General features: G+C 55.0%; 1 protein-coding gene across 1 annotated transcript; it reads right to left on the bottom strand.

The window, feature by feature from the left end:
- Positions 1–2,901: 2,901 nt before the first annotated feature.
- On the bottom strand, positions 2,902–21,965 carry BOK (BCL2 family apoptosis regulator BOK). Its single transcript, XM_062005733.1, has 5 exons — positions 21,542–21,965; positions 20,382–20,720; positions 15,901–16,029; positions 8,474–8,637; positions 2,902–3,959 (listed from the first exon to the last, which is right to left on the bottom strand). The coding sequence occupies exons 2-5, from the start codon at positions 20,602–20,604 to the stop codon at positions 3,834–3,836; spliced, it is 642 nt and encodes a 213-aa protein (XP_061861717.1). The 5' UTR covers positions 20,605–20,720; positions 21,542–21,965; the 3' UTR covers positions 2,902–3,833.
- Between the last annotated feature and the right edge of the window lie 1,484 nt (positions 21,966–23,449).

Raw genomic sequence — 23,449 nt, 5'->3', positions numbered from 1 at the left:
GCTCCCTGCCCTTGACACTCCTCAGTGTGACAACACACAGGCTCCTCTGGTCTGCACAGGGCTCCACATGCACTGCAATGGTGAAGGTGCCCTTTGCCCACCTCCTGCTGCTCCATCCAGCCCTGGAGCCACAGGGAGGCAGGAGAGGAGGCAGACACACGGGGCTGGGTTCCACGTGTGCTTAACGGGGCGAGGAGCAGCCACGCTTCCAGCCCCTGGTGTGACTGCAGCCCCTCAGCAAAAGTGGCCTGAAAGGTGAGTGGGGAGGAGCAGCCCCCAAGACAGTTGATGCAGAGATACATCCACTTAGAATATTCAATGTGAGCAAAACAGCTTAAGAAACTGAGGTGAGCTTTCCCTGCAAGCAGTTGTCTCAAGCAGGTGATGAGAAACACCAAGGAGGAGAAGAGAGAGAGATGGGCTGCTTCAGGGCTTTTCAGGTTCTGATGCTGAGCAAGGAACAACAGGCAGGCCTTCAGGACAAAGCCACACAACAGTACTAACCTTGGCACTTACCTTGGTGGTTTTGTCTAACAGCTCAATGGATCAGGCCCACTGCTGGGACCCTCACCAGGCCTGTCACAGGGGTGATAACCAGCCCTCACAGCAACATGGGATGGGCCAGAAGAGAAGAGGGAAAAGACGAACCACAGAGGAAGGGGACTGCCAAGTGTGTAAAGGAGCTCTGGCAGTGCTCTGAAATGCCCAAATATCACAGCTGAATGCAGCATCAGTCCCTGATGCATCGGGCTGCTGTGTGCATGGCTGAGCTGTGTGCATGGCTGCAACATGGTGTGTGCATGGCTGAGCTGTGTGCATGGCTGCAACATGGTGTGTGCATGGCTGAGCTGTGTGCATGGCTGCAACATGGTGTGTGCATGGCTGAGCTGTGTGCATGGCTGCAACATGGTGTGTGCATGGCTGAGCTGTGTGCATGGCTGAGCTGTGTGCATGGCTGCAACATGGTGTGTGCATGGCCATGGTGTGTGCATGGCTGTGGTGTGTGCATGGCTGTGGTGCTTGTGCATGGCTGTGGTGCTTGTGCATGGCCGGGGTGTTTGCATGGCCGTGGTGTGTTGTGTGCATGACTGCAGCTTGTGCATGGCTGTGCTGTGTGCATGGCTGTGCTGTGTGCATAGCTGCAGTGTGTGCATGGCTGCAGCGTGGTGTGTGCATGGCTGTGGCGTGTGCATGGCTGCGGTGCATGCATGGCTGCAGCATGTGCATGGCTGCCTGCTGTCTGTTGTGGCAGCAGGACTGGAGCTGGCAGCAGGACTGGAGCTGGTGTGCTACTGCAGGAGGGGTGAGAGGGGGAGCAGTGTTAGGGTGGTCTGATGCTAAGGACAAGCCCAGCAGCACACCCTTGGGCCCAGGCACGGTCCTTGCAGGGAACAGCAAATGCAAGGAGAAAGACAAAAGCCAGAGAAGTCTGAAACCTATTTGTGGGGATCTCCACCACCTCCTCATTATCAGCAGCTGCCAGACTGGGCCTCTGCCTGCCTCTGTAACCCCCTTCCCACGCACACACATTCCTTTCCAGCAATGCTGCTTTATTTGGCTCATCATTATCTGTTTGTTAAACCCACTTAATCAGTGCATTTAACTCTTTATATTCCTTAATAGTCCCTCCGATATCACTCCTTTACTGCAAAAAAGCAGACATGGCCTTAAACACCACATTTCAAACCACATTTGCATCGAGGAAGGTCTTGGCAGTCCCAGCATCCCACTGCCCTCACTCCATTAACTCCCAGCCACGAGGCATGGTGGGGCCAGCTGGGCTGTGAGCTGCACAGCTGCCTGGGTCACAGCCTGCACACAACCAGGGCACCTCCAGAAACCCACAGTCTGCTTTGTCATAAGCTCCTTTGAGATGATGAAGCTGCATCCCCCAGCAATGAACTACAGGGGTTTTGCTGCATCTGCTGCAGACCAGAGGGGACCTTCTCTGTGCTGCTCAGAGCAGGCCAGTTCACCACATACAACACAGGTACCTGGGCTAAGTGCCCATAGCCAGGTCTATCAGGAACCTAAGGGAGAAAATCCCAAGTGGGAGAGGTGCCAGCAAAGCTCTAATGCTGATATAGAATCACAGAGCCACTGAATCGTTGAGGTTGGAAAAGACCTTTCAGTTCACAGCCACCACTGACCCCTGACCCCCAGCCACAGCCACCACTGACCCACGTCCCCCAGCCACAGGGCTCTGGGATCCCTCCAGGCATGGGGACCCCATCACAGCCCTGGGCAGCCTGGGACAGGCCTGGACAGCCCTTTGGGGAAGAAATGGTTCCACATCTCCAAACTAAACCTCCCCTGGGGCAACTTGAGGCTGTTTCTTCTCATCCTATCATGTGTTACTTAAGAGGCAGAGGCAGCACAAGGGCAGAGCTGGCATGCCAGTGGTTCCATGGGCCAGAGGGCAGTGCCACTCACTGCTGGCAGGACACATCTCAGACGTCACCCACAAGCATGGCCTTGGCTTTGCTCTCCAACCCCTGTGTAACTTGTGGACAGAAAGAGCAAAGCCCCTCCAAACACAGCATGTGGGAGGGAAATCAGGAAAAGGCAACAGCAAACACTCCTGCCATGCCACATGTTCTTCATCCAGAAGAGCTTTCCTGTCAGGCCACCCTCTCCAGAGGGAGCCACAGGGCCAGGGAGCATCCCTTGAGGCCTGGGCAGAGAGAGGCTCCCTGGCCCTCCCTGCCAGGGGCTGCCAGGCTCTGACCTGGCAACAGGAGGGGTTAATCCCCAGCACCAGCCACACCAGTTGTAGTTTTAACACATTAACACATTCTACCAGGGGAAAAGCTGCAGTATTTTTAGCATGGCCCGAGTGTTTGTGCTGTTCTGGCCTTTTTTGGAGGCTGGAAGCAAGTACAATACTCTGCAACAGCCAAGCACCACCTATGTTCTTTTATTGTTTGCCACAAAGAAGACTGGGACTTGTACTTCCAAAGACAGTAAAGGAGAAACATAAATCAGCTACTTTCCACACAGCTTTTCCCCGTTCCCAGCACCAGACAGGTCCCTCACTTGTCCCCAGCCCCTGCCCACACCCCCAGCCTTTCCTACTTACATGGTTGGCCATGATGAGACCTCCATGGAGAAAACAGCTGTCTTCAGTATCAGATTCGACCCTGAGTTGTTTCTTGAAGGTGTTGCCCCTCACTCTCCTCTCTGAAGCAGTGTGTGGGCACAGCTCAATGAACCACACTCCCAAAGTGCCTCCCATGCAGCTGCCCTGGAGTCCTGCCCCTCACTCAGCCCTCCAGGCCCGTTCCCAAGGTATCTCAAGGAGAAGCATCTGGTGGCAGCACATTTGTTGTTACCACATTAACCCCCCTGCAGCTGCAGAGCCCAGCAAGTCAGAGTTTGGGGTAAAGGACTTTGAGCACAAATGTAATGACAAGAACCAACACAAGGTGAGTCTGTGGAGCAGTGGAGGAGGGACTCTCCCCACCTCCTGTTTCACATCCCATATCCAATAATACCTCCTTCCCTCTCCCCTCTGCCTGGCACCATTGTTAGCATGCAACACAGCCCCAGGGACAGCTGCCTGACAGTCCACACTGCATGCAGCTGCCAGCAGGGACCAGCAACATCCAGCCCACACACACAAGTAACCCGGGGCAAGAAGACTCTTGAAAGGATCAGTGATGAGAAGGGCTCCTGCGGCTGCAGGAGAGGAGACTGTGGTTGGTCATCTGCTCCCAGCTGAAGGGAGAGGAGAACAGGCCCTTTGTGTGTCCTGGTTCTTCTCTTCCTCCTCTTCAGAGATTGCCACTGCCACTGCTGCTGGAGCTGGGGAGGAATGGGGTAGGGGCTGGAGTTCATCTCTCTGGCAGCAGAACGAAGAAGATGGCCTTGAGGAAGTGCCCGAAGCTGCACACAGCGGCCACCAGCCAGTGGGAGCGAAGGCTGGGGTCAGTGCTCACCACACACTTCGTGATGTCTGCCTAATGAGGAGGGAACAGAGATCATCAGGGAGAGGTGCCCAGAGCCACACCAGCCACGGCTGCAGCCCCTCTTGGCCCCAAACCCCACGGTGCCGTGCCAGCACCGCTCTGCCACCCCGCCAGCAGCCACAGCCGCTGCCTCTGACACCACCACACGCTGCATCGGGCTCAAGAGCTCTGTGAAATGGCACCTCAAGGCATAGCACCCCCTTGTCAGCCACCCCTGGGGACAGGAGTGCTGCAGGAAGATGCATTTTGAATAGCAACATAAAAGAAACCTCCTCCCCCTTTCCCAAAAGAGCCTTGGCAATACCAGCGGTCTCATCCCCTCCTGCAAAGCGAGATGCATCCCAGAGGTTGGCCTGTTTAACATCAGCTCAAGTCCCTTGCACTTTTTCTCTTGCCTTAATGTTTTAGCTGGCACTCAGCCAAGGAAGCCAACCCCCAAGTTAAAGCTAAAGCAATGCAGGCTTTGTTTGAGGAGCTATGTGTGCTGGCAGAGGAGCCTCCCAGACGTGTGGGCCAGATCTGAAGATCGCTTGGGCAGCTGGCTTCAAGTATGAACAAGAAGAGAAGCTGGTCTGCAACGGGGAAAAACAACAGCCCAGCGAGTTCATGAAGGCAGGATCTCAGCTGGCACTGGGGGGAGGAGGAGGGAAATGTCTGGAGACAAGACAGAGGTAGATAATTACATCACCTGTCTGGAAACGACGTGCTGCCAGCAGTATCACTGAGGTGGTTCAGGCTCAGTGTGGCACGGGGAGATACTGAGCTTGGTTTGGTCAGAGGGAGCAAACAACCTCAGCACATCAACCTGACATGGGTTTGAGAAGTGGCTTTTGGGTGGCAAATGTGAACAAGAGTCAGGTCTCAAGGAGGGCTGACATGCACCAGCCCAAAGAGCTGCTTCTTTAGCAGCTTTGCTCAGTGGTCTCCCACTGAGGGCAGCCAGGCTCAGCCCTGGGGTGTTCCTCACACCCAACAAGGCATGAGAGCTGCTGAATCTCTTCCAGTGTTTCCACCTGTGGTCAGGACATGGGGTAGCCTTCCCCAGCCAACCACAGAGAGAAGGAGGAAGAAACAAAAGGGGACTGGAGGGATAATTCCCTGTGACCAGTGAGTGATTACAGCCACCAAGGCTGCTGAGAGCGACCTCAACAGCCTCCCCCCCAGCACCACAGTTCCTGCCTCCCACAGAGCTGGCATGCTGAATCACCCCCCACTGCTGTCAGGAGATGCTGAGACCCTGAGTAACTGACAAGCAGAGGTTGCAGGAGGAATGAACACAGGACTGCAAGGTTGGGAAGAAACAGGATGACAGGAGGAAGCTGAATCAGCACACGGGGTGCTCCCCAGCCTGCCCTCAGCTGTATTGTGGAGGAGGCTAAAAGCAGCCTGCCTGAATGCATTCAGCCATGGCTCAGCAAAACCTGCCCTATTTGCCCTAGCAAAAAAGCCTCAGATTCAGCCTGTCCCATTTCAGGGACCATCCTGGTGTCATGTTTAAAACACAGCCCTGTCAAGGTGTCTGCTGAGCCAACAGAAGTCATGACGTGCAGGTACCTGTCTGAATGTTAGGGCAGCTGGTCAACAGACACCCAAGCTCTGGAGGGCTTTAGTGCCTTGTGTGAACCAGTCCAAGGCCCAGATATGCACCCTGGGTCACTTATAGCTGCAGAGGGTCAACTTTCAGCTAAGAAAGTGTGAGCCCCTGCAAGTGATGCTGTGCCCTGCAAAGGCCATGACCTCCCTGCAGCCAGCAGCTGTGGTCAGAAGCTCTTACCAATGTGCATGGTGCTTGCTCAGATAAAGCAAACTGCTCAGCTGTTGAGCAGTGCCCTTCACTAATTGCTGTCCAAGCAAAGCACAGGTGATAAGGCACCGGAACCAGAGGCTTCAAAGCTGCTTAATAAAGCAGGTCTGGGACTCTGGTGAGGCACTGATAAACTGTTGCAATGGCAGCTTGGTCTCTGTTATTCAGACAAGTTCAAGTCCCATCCTCTTTGTAGCAAATGTATGCAAGGGCTGCTAAAAAACCCAAGACATCTTCCTGTTCTACTGTAAAAGCCATTTCTGAGGCTGCAAACTCTCCCCAGGGGCCTCAGAGGGTTAAACATCTCTTGTTTCTCTCATGAGGTCTGGGCTGAGCCCTGGGGTAGGGTATTCCTCCCCCCTATTTCCATGGAAGCAGCATGGGAACCTACTGCTGAGCAGACACTTCCAGATGCCTTTCCAAGGTCTCCAGGGTGGCTTCTCTGGAACAGCTCAGAGCACAGTGACTCCTCTTGGCCACCTCGACTTGAGCTGATGTGTGAGAGCTGGGAGCACGTGCACAGGGGACAGGAGCACTCCAGGACTCCCTGCCAAGGGAATGTAACCAGCAGCCAGGGCAGGCAGCAGAGGAGAGAGTCCCCACTACAGAGCTGTTGCATCTGGCCCCTGTGTGACCAAGGCCAGGGGATGTCACACTGCAGTGCCTGGAGCAAGAGGAAGAACATCCAGGGAAGCACTGCACAAGACAGCACGAGGATGAGCAGTCTTTCCCCTGACTGAGGGGACCACTCATTTCCAGAGGGAAAATACCTCCTTGTTGCAGCCCAGAATTGCTGCTAAAGGTGCTGGAGGCAGGCTGCAAGCAGCACAAGCCAGCAGCTTTCCCAGTTTGACCAGGGGCAGTGAGATAGGCTTCCCTTCCCCAAAGCAGCAGTGTAGGCTCAGCAGCTCCAGCAGCAATGTGCTGCCCATCCAGAGGGAGGATGTGCAGCAGGAGTTAGCAGGGGACAGCACTTATCTCCTCAGCTGCAGAGAGCCACTTCTGGTCTGGCAACAAGTACCCACCTGGAACTATGAGAACATTCCTTTCTGAACCCAATCCTATCACACCAAAACTCAGACAACATGCTGACTTACCAGCACACACATCTTTTACCAAAACAAAGGAAAAACAAGAGATGGCAACCAGGAGGAGACACTTTCCTATGCCACAGCTACATTTGAACAAAGCTGGATGTTCTCTCCAAAGGAAAAGTTGTTTCAGAGAACACATTTCCACCAGCTGTACAGGTACCCAGCCACAGCAAACCTGAGGTGATCCTGGGGCAGGGTTCTGACAGGCAGGCACACTGCTGCTTCATCAGCTGCCTTGCTGGGATGTGCCCTCCACCTGCCTCAGCACAGTCACTTGTGCAGACACAACATGAGGCAGCTCAGGGCATTCCAATCAAGTTCCCAAGTTTCCTGACTGGGCTGGCCTCGGGGTCACACAGTGTGAGAGAGGGCAGGGGTGATTTCAGATGGTGAGTGACACTGTGTAAATGCAAGGGCTTCAAAATCAGAGCAGTGCTACTTTTCCAGCTGCCCTTTGCTCCTGAAGGTCAGAGGCTCAGCTACAGGCAGCTTGGGAAGCCTCAGCAGAGAAGCAATGCTCAGTTTGGAAAAAGACATCCCCACTCTCTCTGAGTCTGACCATTTCCTGATGGCTGGGGAGTAAATACCACCAAGGCAAGGGTTTGCTGCTGTGGCTCAGTCTGGAAAGGTTGCATGCCTTGGGAACAAGGTGTCCCACCACCTCAGGGGTGCCCCGTGGCACCGCTCAGCTCCAGACAGCAGCTGCCAGGGAGTACACCAACGTGCTTTTGGCTGTGTGGTGCACAGAGATCCTGCTACACAGACAGGTACATCACCCAGCTGCCAGCTGCTAACATGGCCCATCCTGCAGCTCAGCCTCTGGGGAAGGTCCCTAGGAAGGTTTCTGTCTCTTTCACAGCACCAAAATACATCTCCAACTGTGGATTTCCTATGGGGTATAGATGGAAACAATGAAATCATCTGCTTGAAGCCCTTTGAGGCTCCAGCACAGAGCAGCACTGTGCCTTACCCACGGCCCCAGAGCAGCCCAGGGCCACAGCCACGAGCCCTCCCGCTGTCACTGGGGTCAGGAGTGCCCTTCAGAGCATCCTGTGCCACAGCGTGAGCCACCTCACAAGTTGCTTGTGGAGACCCTCAGAGTCAGGTCAGGGAACTGCAGGAACTACCAGGTTTCTTTAACCTCCTAAAGATGCCTCATGGTGTCAAGCCCTGTTCACATGCTAAGCTTTGGGGAACTGTGGAGCAGGTGAAAAGGGAATCAAGTTGACAAGCCCTATTTGTTTCAGCTTCCACAAAAGGGCTGCCCAAGCAACTGATCCCCCTGCACAGTCATCCCTGCAGCTCCAGGCGTGTGCAGGTCAGGAACAGAAGCCCTGGTCAGGGCTGAATTACTCTGGCAGAGGTACACAGCAAGCTGAGGACCAGACTGACGTCATTAAGGACAGGCCCAGGAGGCAGCAGCAGAGCTCCGTGGAGCCTGGCAGAGGTGTCAGTAGGACAGTGGTGGCCACAGGGCTGCGGGAGTGAGAGTCTCCTTCCCCGTTCCCTGCGCACGGGGACACGCTTGCTTCTGTCACCCTGGACACCATCCAGCCCGTGTGTGTGTGTGTAGGGGGGAGCTGCTGTGGCCAGGCAGCATCTCTTACCCAGCCTCCTCTCCTCTTGAGCCACGGCACCAGCGTCTTGCGCACGAACTCGCCCAGGCAGTCGACGATGGTGTGGACCATGGCGGGCTGCGCGTGCCGCACGCAGTCCAGCGCCAGCGCCGCCGCCACCGCGTACAGCGACACCACCTTGCCCCACGTGATGCCTGGGGAGAGAAGAAAGCTGGTGCTGATTTACACACACACACCTGGCTCAGCCCTGAACAATCAAAGGAAGCAGCTCTCCTCTATTCCACGTGCCCATGCTGCTCCGAGTCGAGGTGCGGCCACAGCTCTGCGTGGAAACAAATGCCCCAGGGCTGGGCAAAACCCTGCACCCTGAGAGGCACGATGAGATGGCCTGGCCAGGTCATGCTTTGAACCCCTCTCAGCACTGGGTGGCAAAACCCAGTGAGGGTTTTGAACCCAAAGGCACTGTCAGAGCCGGGGAGATGTGCACCGTCGTGGTGTCATGGGCACTGACTCTCAGCCACGCGCATGCTGCACGGCAGGAGGTTCAGCTCAAGGAGTTTGAGCAACCTGAGGGTTTTGCCACCAGCACAGCCTCTTAAACACCCTTAAGACAAAGCACCCCTGTTTTTCTCTAGGTCAGAGGAGGCTGTTTGATGTGGCACAGAGAGCACACAGGGGATAAGCAGCTGCAGTCAGTTCTACCATGGCACGGGAGCAGAAAAAGGGGGGTGAAGCTGCAGGGCCAATGGGCTTGACGCAGGCAGTAAGCCCCAGTCTCCACCAGGTAGCTTGTAGAGTATTGCCACTGTGCCTTCAGTCCTTCCCACTGCATGTCCTGTGCCACTGAAGGAGGAGCAGGCTGTAATCTAATCTCCCAGCACACAGCCCTCCTGCCAGGCTGAGCAGGGAGTGGAAGCTGTCCCACGGCAGTCACCTTCATGTTAGTGCCAGCCATGGGTGCTCCAGCTCAGCCCTGGGTGCCAGCCAACACCCCCAGGTCTTCCCTGCTCTTTGCCAGCACCACTGGGCATAAATCCTCCATGATTAAACACTGCAGCCAGCAGTCCCTTGTGGGGAGCAGCAGCCTGGGAATGCCACCTCTCTGCACCCCTGAACTACCACAGCACAACAGCACGGGGACTTCCTTTGGATCTGGGAAGAAGCTGGACTTTCTTCCCCTTCCTTTCTCTTCTGGACAGCAGTATTTCACAAGCACATTGTGTAAGGCCTCTAGGGAATCTGTCCAAGGTGTATCTCCCAAATGCAGGCAGCTGAAGTGAGTGTTTGAAAACCACCCAAACCATTCTCCCTGGGGCTGCAACAAGACAGGAAACAAGGCGAGGGGAAGGAGAGATCAGCTCACTCACCAGATCTGAGGACCAGGAGGGGTTAAATACATGATCAGAAGACAGGATGTGCTCAGCAATCTATCAGCTATGAAGTTAGAGCTTCCCTCTTCCCTTCACTGCACTCCCAGACGCCCAGGCACCACGATGCATCTCTTTGGGATGGAGCTGCAGAGCCCTCACACCGCAGCAGAGCTCCCCACTCTTACAGCACGTTCCCACAGCCTCCACTTGGTGCCTCCAAAGGGACACACACCAATACTTTTGGGAATTGCTTTTCCCCCCCCTTCCCACCCCCCAGATTTGTTTTTAAGTAAGAGAAGTGCCAAACTGTAGAGAAACTGCTCAGATCTCAGCCACAGGAACTGCTCATCCTGTTCTGCAAAGAGCTCCGTTTCTCACTCATGGCTGATGTGGGATCAAAATCTACACATGAGGCTCTGTAGCAACTGCAGCAGCTCAGGCTCCTGTGATCCTCTGCCCCTCAGCATCACAGGAAGCTTTCAATACAGCTCTAGTGGCTGTTGTTGTGATTTGATCTCAGAGCAGGCCAGGAAGAGGCTACTGAGAGAAAACACCAGACAGAGGGCTTCTCCTGGCAAGAAAGATGCTGCCCTGTTGCAGTTCAATGCCTCTCCCCACAACGCTGGCTGACCACAACCTCGGGGCCCAGAGCCTCACCTGGCTTATGCTCAGCTCTAAAGTCTCTGTCCCTGGGGAAACATGGCTCCTTGAGTTACATGAACCAAAGTTGCCCAGAACTCCAGGGAAGAGTTCACTGGCTTATTCCCAAGCTTTTACTAACAGCACTCCTTTCTACGAATCTGAAGCAAGCCTGAGATATTTACAGGGCAGTAACTGACAGGGGGGCTGAGGCCACCCTGGTAGGAGAAAGGCAGCTGCAGTCTTGATGAACTTTGGTTTAAGCCCAAGTTTCTCTCTTCAACAGAAGAAAACTGTATCCACAACCTAGGAAATATAAAGGCCCAGGTTTCCCCTAACACACAGGGAAGCAGTTTGCTCTACAGACATGTCAGTCCAGGGGTCTCCTCCCAGGGAGGAGGGACAGAAAGTCCCTCAGCTCAGGCTTCTCTGCCAAGGTTGCTACGTAATGATGTGTGCTGCAGGACTTGCATGAGGCAAACACTTCCCCAACACAGACACAACCCCTCTGCCTTTCCCACAGAGCTACAGGGCAAGAGGAAATGGCTTCAAGTTGCCCCAGGGTAGGTTTAGATTGGAGATGAGGGACAACTTCTTCCCCAAAGGGCTGTCCAGGCCTGTCCCAGGCTGCCCAGGGCCGTGGTGGGGTCCCCATGCCTGGAGGGATCCCAGAGCCCTGTGGCTGAGGGACATGGGTCAGTGGTGGCTGTGGCTGAGGGACATGGGTCAGTGGTGGCTGTGGCTCAGGGGTCAGTGGTGGCTGTGGCTGAGGGACATGGGTCAGTGGTGGCTGTGGCTCAGGGTCAGGGGTCAGTGGTGGCTGTGGCTGAGGGACATGGGTCAGTGATGGCTGTGGCTGAGGGACATGGGTCAGTGGTGGCTGTGGCTGAGGGTCAGGGGTGGCTGTGGCTCAGGGTCAGGGGTCAGTGGTGGCTGTGGCTGAGGGACATGGGTCAGGGGTGGCTGTGGCTCAGGGCCATGGGTCAGTGGTGGCTGTGGCTGAGGGACATGGGTCAGTGGTGGCTGTGGCTCAGGGTCAGGGGTCAGTGGTGGCTGTGGCTGAGGGACATGGGTCAGTGATGGCTGTGGCTGAGGGACATGGGTCAGTGGTGGCTGTGGCTCAGGGTCAGGGGTGGCTGTGGCTCAGGGTCAGGGGTCAGTGGTGGCTGTGGCAGTGCTGGGGAACAGTTGGACTCCAACCAACTGTTGGCTTTTCAAACCTCACCAATTCTGTGACAGCAGCAGAGGGTGAGCTGCTGGCTGATGCTTATGGTGGTGATGGATGTGAAGGGCTCAGTGGTCACTTCCCATTACCCTCCTCTTCAGAGAGCAGGTCTATAAGGGTCAAAGCAATCTTTCAGTCAGCTCTTCCTGCTGCTGCCAGAGCTGGGCCACAGGGCTGGGAGCCAGGAAATCCCCTCCCATATCTCTGCATGGAAACTTATGGCCACTACTGGAGGTGCAAGATGCAGGCAGCTGGCTGGGTCCTGAGGTGAGGGAAGCTCAGACACTGCTGACACCGAGGCTGTGCCCAGGGCTGTGCCTGGGGCTGGGCCATGCCATGCCTGGGGACAGACTCTCAGCCCCAGGAGGGCTCCAGCAGCTGCCCAGGACAGGGGAAGAGGCCAACTATTGGCAGCCCCCATCTGCACTTTTCCAGGACACCAGCTCCATTGACTTTTCTCTCTCAAGGACTCTCTGGGCAGGAGCAGAGGAGCCTCTGCCCCCTGTGATGTCCAGGCCAGGGTGACAGTAGCTTGGTGTATCCCTGGGCAGGAGCTGCAATTGCATCTGGACAGTGCACAGCAGCAGGGAAGACACATTGTCCTGCTGCAGACTCCTCAAAAGGTCTGGCTGCCATCCAGGTTGGGTGAAACCCACCAATTACAGCTGCCCACTGTGCAGAACAGCAGGCACAGGAGCTAACAAGGAGAGAGAATGGAAAACAGGTCCAGAAAGGAGGGATCAAACAGAGTTTGCTCTGCAACTTCTGCTCGCAGAGATGGAGCAAAAGGACATGAGGAAAGTGAAAAGCTTCTTAGAAAGCATTTTGAAAATAAGAAATACAAGTTGCAGACTCAGTCGTGGAGCTGAAGGTTTGTAAACACTGGTGAGCCCAGGGGAAAAGGAATTAGCAGGAGAGGAGGGCTCCTGCAAGTGTTGCCACTGCACTTCAGCTTTCCTGCCCCAGGGGAGGGCTCCAGCAGCCAGGAGACACAGCCCCAGGGCACCACACTACCCAAGGTGACTCAAATAAACTTCTCCCTGCATCAAAGCCCAACCTGCAAATCAGACCTAAGGGAAACATGAGAATACAGCCAGACACAAAGTGCTTTCCTCTGGTGGAGAGCAAGAAGCCAAGAAGGACAAGGCAGGAAGCTCAACTTGTAAGGAAGCAGTGGGATGCATTTCTAACAGCATTTGCTCCTGCAGGAGGAATTCTCTTCACCTGACCACACATCCCTGTAGTATGGGGTTACTTCAGCCCAAGCACTCTTGATTAAAAACCAAGGAGCACCTAAACCATTACCAAAGCAGGAGGAAAGCTTTCAGAGAGCCCTCATGCCTAAGCAGCAATTACCAACTATAGGGAAGTGCTTCCTTCAAGGAAAGGAAAGTGCATCTCCCGCTTCTGCTTTTCCACCAAGTGACCCCTTCCTTCTGGGAATGATTTAAACAGCTAATGTGAAAGCCAGCTCAAGCCAGACCCCAATCCAAAGCCTGGCAAAGCCAGTGGAAAGTCTCCTGCTGGCTGCTGAGCAGCTTTGGCCCACACACCAGAATCAGTGGCATTGTCACAGGGGTGATGCTGCTGCAGAGCCTTTGGCTCCCAAAGCAGGTCAGGGCTCTGCAGTGCCAGACTCCACACCGAGGGGCTCTCGTGGCCCTGAGTCACTAACAGGTTGTATGGAAACAGGGAAGCAAAATCCAGCTTGAGCCTCACCATGTCAGCTGCTCAATTTCTGCCTGTATTTCCAGATGTGAATCAGGCTGGACTTGGGATCGCAGCTCTCCTCACTACACCAGAGAAACACCCAACCTGAGACAAGTGGAACACACAAGGCTCTCAGGTCCATGTGGCACCCTTGCAGTGGGACCAACCAGATGCCCTCAGTCTTGCCTTTCTGAGAGGTCCATCAAGGGCTTCTGCTTAGTCAGGACAGCGTGGTTGGGGAGCGAGCAGAGCCAGAGCTGCCGTAGGGGGACTCAAAACCAGATCAGAGTGTGGAAGAAAACCAGCAAGACAGGGTCAAAATGCCCCACTCCTTTGCTAGAAAGGCATTGTGAGTAACTACTGGGGCTCCCCAGGCTGTCTAGGCACCCCAGTGTCAGACTAGCTGCTTTCTTCATGAACTGGACAGCGAAAACCAAGCTGAGATGGTTTAGTCATTGGTAATCTGCATGACAAGTCAGGCTGCACTTGAGTCTCTGGTTTCCTTTGCTTAATAAGAGCCTCTTTCCTCTGAACTATGAAAAAAAAAGGAGGAATGAATGTCTGGCTGCCACAGCCAACTCTGATTTGCTGGATTTAGCATTAACTGCTGAGCCTTGGTGATCCAGGAATGTCAAAAATCAGACAACTCCTCCCCCTCTGCCACTCAGCAGCCTTCTAGCAAGAGAAACAACAGTAACAACCCGATTGCAGCAGCTGGATACACAGCCCCAGCTTCATGCTGGAGGGAAGAAGAAGAAAGAAGAGAGGTTAGGGAGCAGTGGGAGGGTTTGAATCCTCTTCCCATGCAGCCAGCCTGCTGCCGGCGTCCCCAGGCGAGGGGCAGCACCAGCAACAGAGCTGGACCCTGGGCTTCTACCACCTTCCCAACGTCTCCAGCACTGCCAGCCCCCGAAGTCCAGATCTCATTCTTACTCCCCTGAAAACCCCAAGTTTAGAAGTTAGAGTCACCATTTCTACCTTCACGTTCAAGAAAACTGATTGAAGCCATCGCCACTTCTCACTTGACTGAGCTGAGGAGCACCAAAAGCAGGCATCTCTCACTGACCCTGTCGCTGCCTTGGTGAGAGCTGGCCTGTCAAAGCCAGCAGGGCTTTCTCCTCAGGCTGCTCCACCTGCAGCCACCACCTCTCTGGTTTAATTCCCCACGTCACTGCAGCTTTGGAGGCAGGGCAGCTCAGATGCAGCCAGCTCTAGCCATCTGAGAAGATAACCTACTTACCTGCAGGACAAATACCTGAGCCCGCAAACCTGACCTTCACTTTTCTGTAGGCCTTGATGCAAGTGAAGCTCAGCAGTAAGGAACAAGACAGGTCACCTGCACTCTGAATACTGACACCCTCAGACTTTCCTGCCACACTTGCTCAGCTCTTGCTTTCAGAGCCCATGTGGACCCCCTTGCCAGGCCAGTGCAATCTGCAGGCCAGGAATGCTCTGAGGAGCACAGGATCCAGCACAGGGTTTCTCCAGGGGGCCAGTGGCTCCCATGCAGCTCACATGCACAAAGCAGCACAGCTGACTGTGAAGGTAACAAGGTTTTGGGCAAGGAAGCCTGTTTGAAAGTAGGAAAGAAACCTGGACCTCTGTCCTGTAGCAACAGGTCCCACAGCAGCAAGAATCTCTGCCTCCTGGGATACTTCCCATGCCAAAGGCACTGGAGCCAGTGTTTTTACCCTGCTCTGCTGCCAAGCAAGTTCCTCCACCCCACTTCAGTTTTCTGGGTGTGTGTTGTTTCCAGTCTGTAACATCTTCTGTCCCTTCCATGGACAACACAACAAGCCACTGCAGAAAGCCTCCAGCGATGTCAGGACTTGCCTGACAAATCTCCACATCAAAAATATCCCAACATCTTTCTGTCCCCTTGGGAATGCAGCCTGGGGGAGTCGACTGCAGGCAGGGACTGCTTCCTGGGGAGGCTGAGGAACACAGGAACACAGCACAGGCTGTAACTTTGCTTTTGATGTCTGGGACCAGTCAAAAAGAAGCAAAAGAACACTTAGGTCTAAGCTGTGAGAAAGCTCCAAGCACCTGCTCAGGCAGGACAGCCAGCCTTGGGGCTGAGGCTCCTGCCTCCAGGTATGAGGAAGAAGCAGCAGGCTCCACTGCAGCGGAGAAAGGGAAGCCAGGAGGAGAGGAACTCCCTTGTGATGAGCTGGTTCTGGCTCCTGCTGGAACAAGGGAGACTCCCATGTAATGAATCTTCTCCAGTTGCCAACGATGAGCAAAGGAGCTTGGAATGAGTGACCTCCCTGGGCAATGAGGTAACACCACCTCTTAGTGAGGAAGGGCAGGAGATGCCTTCTAGAATGAGTGAGAATCTGCCTACTCAAACCAAGGCATTTCCCTGCTGAGCACAGAGGAGCCCTCAATGAAATCATTCAAGTGGAGCACGCTGCCAAACTGCCCCCAGCCCCTTCAGAGAGCAGGCCCCACCTCCCAGGCTGAGCCTCCCCCAGGAGGGGGCTGCACACTGCTCCCTGCCCCCAGCCCCGTACCTGCCGTGAAGATCTGGGCGGCCACGGCCAGGAAGGCGTCTGTCACCACGGACTCGGAGTGCAGGGAGATGTTGAGCTGCCGCGCCACGTTGCGGTACACGGCGGGCCGGAGGTACTCCAGCTCGTCCCCTGGCAGGAACAGACAGCCAGGGGTCAGCACAGCCAGCACAGCCCTGTGCTCACCCCACGGGAACTGCAGCCCTTGGGTCACGGGGACTCGGCCCCAAGCTCCACCTGAGCTGGCTGGTTACAGCTCTGGCTGCAGTAACGCCGTAGAATCACAGAATGGTGGGGGTTGGAAGGGGCCTTTAGAGATCATCCAGTCCAACCCCCTGCAGAAGCAGGCTCACCTAGATCAGGTCACACAGGAACATGTCCAGGTGGGGCTTGAAGCCCTCCAAGGAAGGAGCCTCCACAGCCCCTCTGGGCAGCCTGTGCCAGGGCTCCCTCACTCAAACACTGAAACAGTCTGTTCTTATGTTTAAGTGGAACTGTTTGTGTTCCAGCTTCATCCCATCACCCCTTGTCCTGTTACTATCTACTATAGAAAAGAGGGATGTCCCAACCTCCTGACACCCACCCTTTAGATATTTATACATGTTAATAAGATCCCCCCTCAGTCTCCTCTTCTCCAGACTAAACAGCCCCAGGTCCCGCAGCCTTTCCTCCTATGAAAGATGTTCCAGTCCCCTGATCATCTTGGTGTCCCTGCACTGGCCTCTCTGCAGCACTTCCCTGTCCCTCTTGAGCTGAGGAGCCCAGAGCTGGGCACAGGACTCCAGATGAGGCCTCATCAGGGCAGAGTAAAGGGGCAGAAGAACCTCCCTCTACCTGCTGCCCACACTCTTCTTGCTGCCCCCAGGCTGCCATTGGCTTCTTGTCCACGAGGGCACATTGCTGGCTCATATTTAGCTTATTAGCAACCAGGACTCCCAGGTCTCTCTCTGCAGAGCTGCTCTCCAGCAGGTCACCCCCAGCCTGTCCTGGTGCAGGGGGTTGTTCCTTCCCAGCTGCAGGACTCTGCCCTTGTCCTTGTTGAACCTCAGCAGGTTCCTCTCTGCCCAACTCTGCAGCCGGTCGAGATCCCGCTGACTGGCAGCACAGCCTCTGGGGAATCAGCCAGTGCTCCCAGTTTGGTGCCAGCAGGGAACTTGCTGAGGGTTCCTCTGTCCCCTCATCCAGGTGGTTGATGAAGGTGTTGAACCAGACTGGCCCCAGAACCCATCCCTGTGGAACTCCACTGGCCACAGGCCTCCAACCCAACTCTGTGCCATTGATACAGATGTTATTCCTCCAACACAGGAGACAGGCCCTGGGTCTGCAAAGCCATCTCATTTTTCCTCAGAGGGGAAGAGGAGGCGTGTACATCCAGCTCAGCTTTTGAGAGACTGCCCCTCCTCAGGCTTGTGCAGAAAAGCCTCAAGATGGGAGCGCCTCAGGAATGCCGGAGGCTGACAAAAGCCAAGGATCCACCCAGAGCTGCACAGACTGTTGGCTCAGCTATCTTGGGCTCACACTGAGTGAGGACCTGGAGTTCTTTCTCTCCTCCAAACGGTTACAGAGATGTTCATCTGCCTGGCTGACCCCTCAGCAACAAGGTTCCTGACACACACGCAGACCTGTGCCCTCATGCCCCGCTTGTCTTCTCCCCAGCAGGGAAGGGCTGGAGGCGTCAGGCTGGCTTGGACACCAAGGACAAGCAGAGAATCTCTTCTCATGGGTTTGTGCTGTGGGGTAACAGCAGTAAAGCTTTTCCTCTGTAGCAAAACAAGCCATTGTTGAGCAGAGGAATTACCAAAGCCCAGTTTTCAACGGGTTTCTGTTTCTGGGGCAGACCAGGGATACCTAATGAGGGCTGCAGGAGCAGGACAAGGCAAACAGGCGTGGGACCGAGGCCCTGGGCACATGAGAGTCCTGCTTGGCTTCTGTTTAGAGAGACACCGTGTCCTTCTCCTGCACAGGGATGCTCAGGAGCACCCAGGGGAAGGGGAAAGCTGTCACAACAGCTTTGCACCCTGCGACAAGACCCAGGTGACTTGCCCCTGTCAGAGGGCAACCTGTCCTCCTGGAAATCACATTTAGATGGGGACTGAGAAGCAAAGTGACTCCCAAGTCAGGGGCCTGTTATAGAGTCATTAGCTCCTTGCCCTTAATTAATCTAACAGCTCATTGGCACTCAGCACAGCATGGGAAAAGCCCAGCTCTACAGAATGCCACAGACGAGCTCTCGGGGCCCTTTGTGTGTGTGGGATTGTCCCACCAGGCCTGATGGCAAGAGGAAACCTGCCAGCACATGGTCAGCCCTGATAAGGGGAAGTCTTCCTTGCTCGACTCAACAGCTGCTTTCTCCTGGCAGGGAACTTGCAGGTTTCCCAGTAAATGTCAGGAAACAGGGATAGCCCTGCCCGTGGTGAGCCCAGAGGGAGGCACTGGGGTTGGGGCAGGCCTGGGCAGCCTGCTGCTGTTAGCAGCTTTCAACAAGCAGTGCCAGGGGCCCCAGATGAGATCAGGGCTCATTTTGGTTAGAGGCACACATGCCTTTCAAGTGAGCCCTGCCCTGCAGCAATGCACAGGGAAGAGAAGAGCCTCAGGGGAAGAAAAGCCCAGGAGAGCAGTGGCAGGCTGAGGGGGCTGAGGCAGCCTACCTGCCCTGGCTGTCCCAGGGCCTCCCCAGCAGCACCTTACATGGGTGCCTGTTGTCTGCCTCTATGCTCAGATGCCCAACTCTACACCTTACATTTACAGCAATGTCTGTGCCTCTCCTCCCTCCTCCAGTGGCAATCACAGGAACAAGCAGGGCAGCAGCCACAGTCACCACACACAGAAGCTCCGTGCAGCAGCGAGAGAGCATTTGTCTGGGTCTTGGCCAGAGGAGAGACAAGTTCAGGTGTCAGGTTGGTCTGTGGTGCTTCATTTGGCCACACCATCAGGTTTTTATCACCTCTGACTTGTTAATTGCTCTAATTGGCTGCTAAGGTGGCAAGTGGCTGGATACTACTGGCCTTGTACTGGTTTGTAGACACAATGGGGAAAAGAAAGGGACAGGCCAGGTGGCAGGCAGCATTTCTGAACAAACAGGACAGAAACAACTCTTTGATTCTAACAAGGAGAATTGCTCAGCCTTCTTGTTGCATGGCTCTCCAAACAGATTTGCTCAGAGAAAGTGCCAAGTTCCTGGGACTATCAGCCAAATCTTTCCATCTGGATGCGAGTAAGTGACAGGAGAGTCACCCAGGAGACGCCTTCAGATCCAGCCTGCCACCTGCCTGCCCTTCAACGTGCTCCTGACCACCCACTGAAGATCTGGCTGAAAGCAAATGATTCTCAACCCCCAACCCAGGCAGGAGAGAAATGGAGGACAAAGAGGCAGCGAGATTGACAAAGGAACAAACAAAAATACCCCAGACCAAAGAACCACTGGAAACAGAAACAGATGTAAAGTCAGCACAGGAGAAAAAACAGGGAGACCAGGCTAGTCCCGAGTTTGTGAGGCCCAGCTAAACAGACCCTCAACAGACCCATTTGAACTTTGGTGTAATTAAATCAGGTGCAATTGCTTGTGATAGTTCCAGACGTGAACCGAGATACCAGGCTGTAGGCAAAGAGGGATGTTGGAAACGACTCCCAGGTATGAGGGTTCAGGGCCCCAAAAGACAGAGAGCTAGACTTGGGCACTCAGGAGGCTAAAACCTGAAGGCAAAAGGCAACTCAGCACTCAGAGGGTGCTCCTGGCACAAGCACAACTCCAGAGCATGTCTCCATGTTGCAGCCTTGGGGCATAACCCTGACAGTCACCTGGCCATCAGCAGGACTGGCTAGTTTGGGCACTGGACTGCAGCCTATGCCAGGCAACGTCAGCCAGCTCTCCCTTGCTCCACGGAAAAGCAAGAGGACTCATGTCTCGCTGAACGATTAAGCAAGGAAAACTAACCACACTGCCATTGAAAAACAGCTTTTATAAGTTGTCCCATGCACATGATCTGAGCAACTACCCCCAAGTTAAACCTCCCTGCTGGGTGAGCAGCTGATGCAGCCCAGGTCTAGACACAGCAGTGCTCTACCAGACGCCAGCGTGGGTTGTGCCATGGCAGCCAAGTCACCTGGCGTCAGGAGGAAACACTTCCAGACCTGTTGAAATGCCAAGCTGAGAAAGGCTAATGGAACTACCACGAACACTGTTACACAGCTGGAGCCTTCCACAGGCAAAATGCACTCACTGTTGGGCTTTCTTGGGCTGCATCATGCCTTTAAGTTGTTGCAAGGCCCCAGAAAGAAGCAGCTCTGCAGAAACCCTGCGCTGAGCAGAGCTCCAAGGGGCTGCATAGGCACAGCAGCAATCCAGGGAAGGTCGCCAAAGGCAACCAAAACGCCCAGAGAGGGCAAGAAAAACCTCTTTATCGGCCCTGGACAAGCCCCTCGGCACTGATCAGTTCCCAAAGCCTGCCTCTGGGCTGAGCTGCTGGCGCAGCCCCGGCACTCACCCAGCCGCAGCAGGATGGCCGACACCTCGGCCAGTTTGCCGCCCGGCACCGGCACGTTGCACTCGGGTTTGCTCCAGCTCACGCCCGCTCGGATCAGCCTGGAGTTGATGTAGTCTCTGCAGAGAGCCTTGGCTTGGGACACGAGCTCCTTGTCAGTGGGAGACCTGTCAAACACCTCCATGACCTCTGCAGCAAAGACCGAGGAGCGGCGCAGCACTTCCATCCTCGGCTGCCCGCCGATGCCTCCGGTGGGAATCTGCAGGAGCTCTGCAGTGCTCCTCTGGTGTCTTTGTCACAGCTCCCAGCAGCTACCCTCAAAAGGCCAGTTTTTCGTTTTACCTGGTGGATAAAAGCACCTGTGAGTCCTCTGGCATTGCAAAGGTGCAGATCAGCTGTATTTACCTCACACTTACGCTACATTCAGCAGGACCGTAGTGGCAAAACGTTTGTCTCGGTGCATCTCACAGACAAGAGACTGAGTGTTCTGTCTTTCAGCCACTCTGACTTTCACTGGCTCCAGTTTTGAACTATCAAGGTGTTTCCTCTTCCCCTGTTCAGATTCCACAGTCCCAGCCCGACCCTCCTGACAGACTGGCTGGTCAGAGCATGGGAACAAGTCACAGAATGCAGGGCAGACAATCTGGGCCTGTTTCAGCTAAACTGGAACAAAACCTGGATCCCAAATACCCTCTAGAGTAACCTCAACCAGATGGCAATGGACGTTCCAGCTCAGTGGGCCCAGGATCTTGCTGAAGAAACAGCGCTGTTGCAAGAACAGGGGCACAGCAGCATTTGCAATGTCTTGGTACAGGGAGTTTACCCCATTCCCTGCAGAGGTTTTGGTTCTGCCTCGTTCTCTTTTCCCCCAAGCAACGGGCCTACTGCTTCTTGAAAACCTTCAGCAACAGTACAGAGCAAGGCAGAAAAGCAGAGGTCTAAAAAGCTTTCAGGTGTGAGTGTTCAAAGAGAAAAGCCACCAATTCCTCAGAGGCATCTGAATGATGACCTGCCTTCAGTGCTGCTTTTGAAGTCAGTCGGGCCAGTCTGCACTCAGGTGTCAGTACAACACGTTTCTCAGCCCCCAGACACCCACCCACAGTAACAATTTTCAAACAAAATCAAGCCAGTTACAGTTTGTCTCAACGACAAAATGCATTTACCTCTCCTGCTGCGCTTTTCCCGCCTCAGTCATCTCTTTCTGGGTTTGGTTTCACGTTCCTTCAGGAGATCTGCAGCCACGAACACCCGGCTTAGGATTCAGCGGCTACCGCCACACTCCTGCCCCGGCGAGCAGCCGCCTCCCGCAGGGCTCCCGCCGGCGCCTCCTTCCCCATCCCCGGCTGCTCCCGCCCGGCTGCTCCCGCCGGGATCCCCGCGCCTCCTGCCGCTGCTTTTAAGGCGGCAGGGGAAAGCTCCCAGCTTTAGCCTTGTAAGGAAGATGAAATAAGCGGGAGGTGGGGTTCTTAGAGCCAGAGCAACGCTTTCTCCTCCCCTTTCTTCTCTCTTAAGGAGGTTCCGTGTTGTCCTACTGACAGCGCAGGGGCTTGGCTCAAGGGCTCGTCCTCGGGCTGAGGGCAGGAGCGTAGTTTCTGGCCCAAGTCACCTCTGCAACGGCCAGTAATGACTGCACTGCTGAAAAAGAGCTCCTGGTGAACCCCCACGGTGGCTTTTGCATCTCACATCCAGGCAGGAGCAGAGCCGGGGAGCTGCAGGGTACATTGGAGCTGGGGAGCTGCAGGGTGCATTGGGGCTGGGGAGCTGCAGGGTGCCATGGAGCTGGGGAGCTGCAGGGTACATTGGAGCTGGGAAGCTGCAGGGTACCATGGAGCTGAGGAGCTGCAGGGTGCATTGGGGCTGGGGAGCTGCAGGGTACCATGGAGCTGGGGAGCTGCAGGTTGCATTGGAGCTGGGGAGCTGCAGGGTGCCATGGAGCTGGGAAGCTGCAGGGTACCATGGAGCTGGGGAGCTGCAGGGTGCATTGGAGCTGAGGAGCTGCAGGGTGCATTGGGGCTGGGGAGCTGCAGGGTACCATGGAGCTGGGAAGCTGCAGGGTACCATGGAGCTGGGGAGCTGCAGGGTGCATTGGAGCTGGGAAGCTGCAGGGTGCATTGGAGCTGGGGAGCTGCAGGGTGCCATGGAGCTGGGAAGCTGCAGGGTACCATGGAGCTGGGGAGCTGCAGGGTGCATTGGAGCTGGGGAGCTGCAGGGTGCCATGGAGCTGGGAAGCTGCAGGGTACCATGGAGCTGGGGAGCTGCAGGGTGCATTGGGGCTGGGGAGCTGCAGGGTGCCATGCTTACCTCAGCTCAGTCCCAAATGATGGAGGCAGTTCACAAAGCCAGCTCCAGCTCGGGGCTAAAGTGAGCACTGCTTGTCCTTCCCCAAACTGTGAGCAATCTGGTTGGAAGAAAATAAAAGCAAAGTGGGTTTATTGAGAGGACATAGTTCATCCAGAAGAAACTGTTCTGCAGGAACACATCCATTTCATCTCTGTGCTAAGAAAATTGACACAGAAAGTTTAAGAGAGACATCTCATCTTGTTCCAGCATACTTAGATATGAATTTCAACAGCAGCTTCTTGTTGCAACGTTAGGATGCTATGGAGCGCATGTTTAGTCCATGTGCCTCCCCTTTTCAACTCACCAGACCACACACAAATGTCTCCTTCTCGAGTTATGATTCCAAACAAAAGAGGTTTCAGAAATAGCAGCTCCCTGCAGAGCAGGGATTCTACCAGCTCAAACAGAAATTCTCCCCATCAAATGGTTTGTAGGTGAGCCATGGTGTGTTCCAAGCACAACCTCTCCAGAGGAGGTCAGAAGCAGGATGGAACTGTTGTCATCTCTTGTTTGTCACCTTGGAGCAAAGATAGAGGCTAGTACACCTCTCCAAGGTGCTGGTCACAAAACCACCCCAAGCACAACCTGCACCACTACTGGGCTCAGACTTGGGGCGTGCAAAGGAGCTGCAGGAAAAAGCCTTATTGCTTGTTGTACTGCACACCCTGGGCAGCATCCCACACCCAGCACAGGCTGGACACAGAGCCTACACCTTTCTCTGCCCTGAGCTG

Source organism: Colius striatus, chromosome 12 (assembly GCF_028858725.1).
Source record: "Colius striatus isolate bColStr4 chromosome 12, bColStr4.1.hap1, whole genome shotgun sequence".
In the NCBI taxonomy this organism is placed as follows: Eukaryota; Metazoa; Chordata; class Aves; order Coliiformes; family Coliidae; genus Colius; species Colius striatus.
The sequence above is the reverse complement of the archived record's forward strand: the minus strand, read 5'-3'. Positions and strand labels throughout refer to the sequence as shown.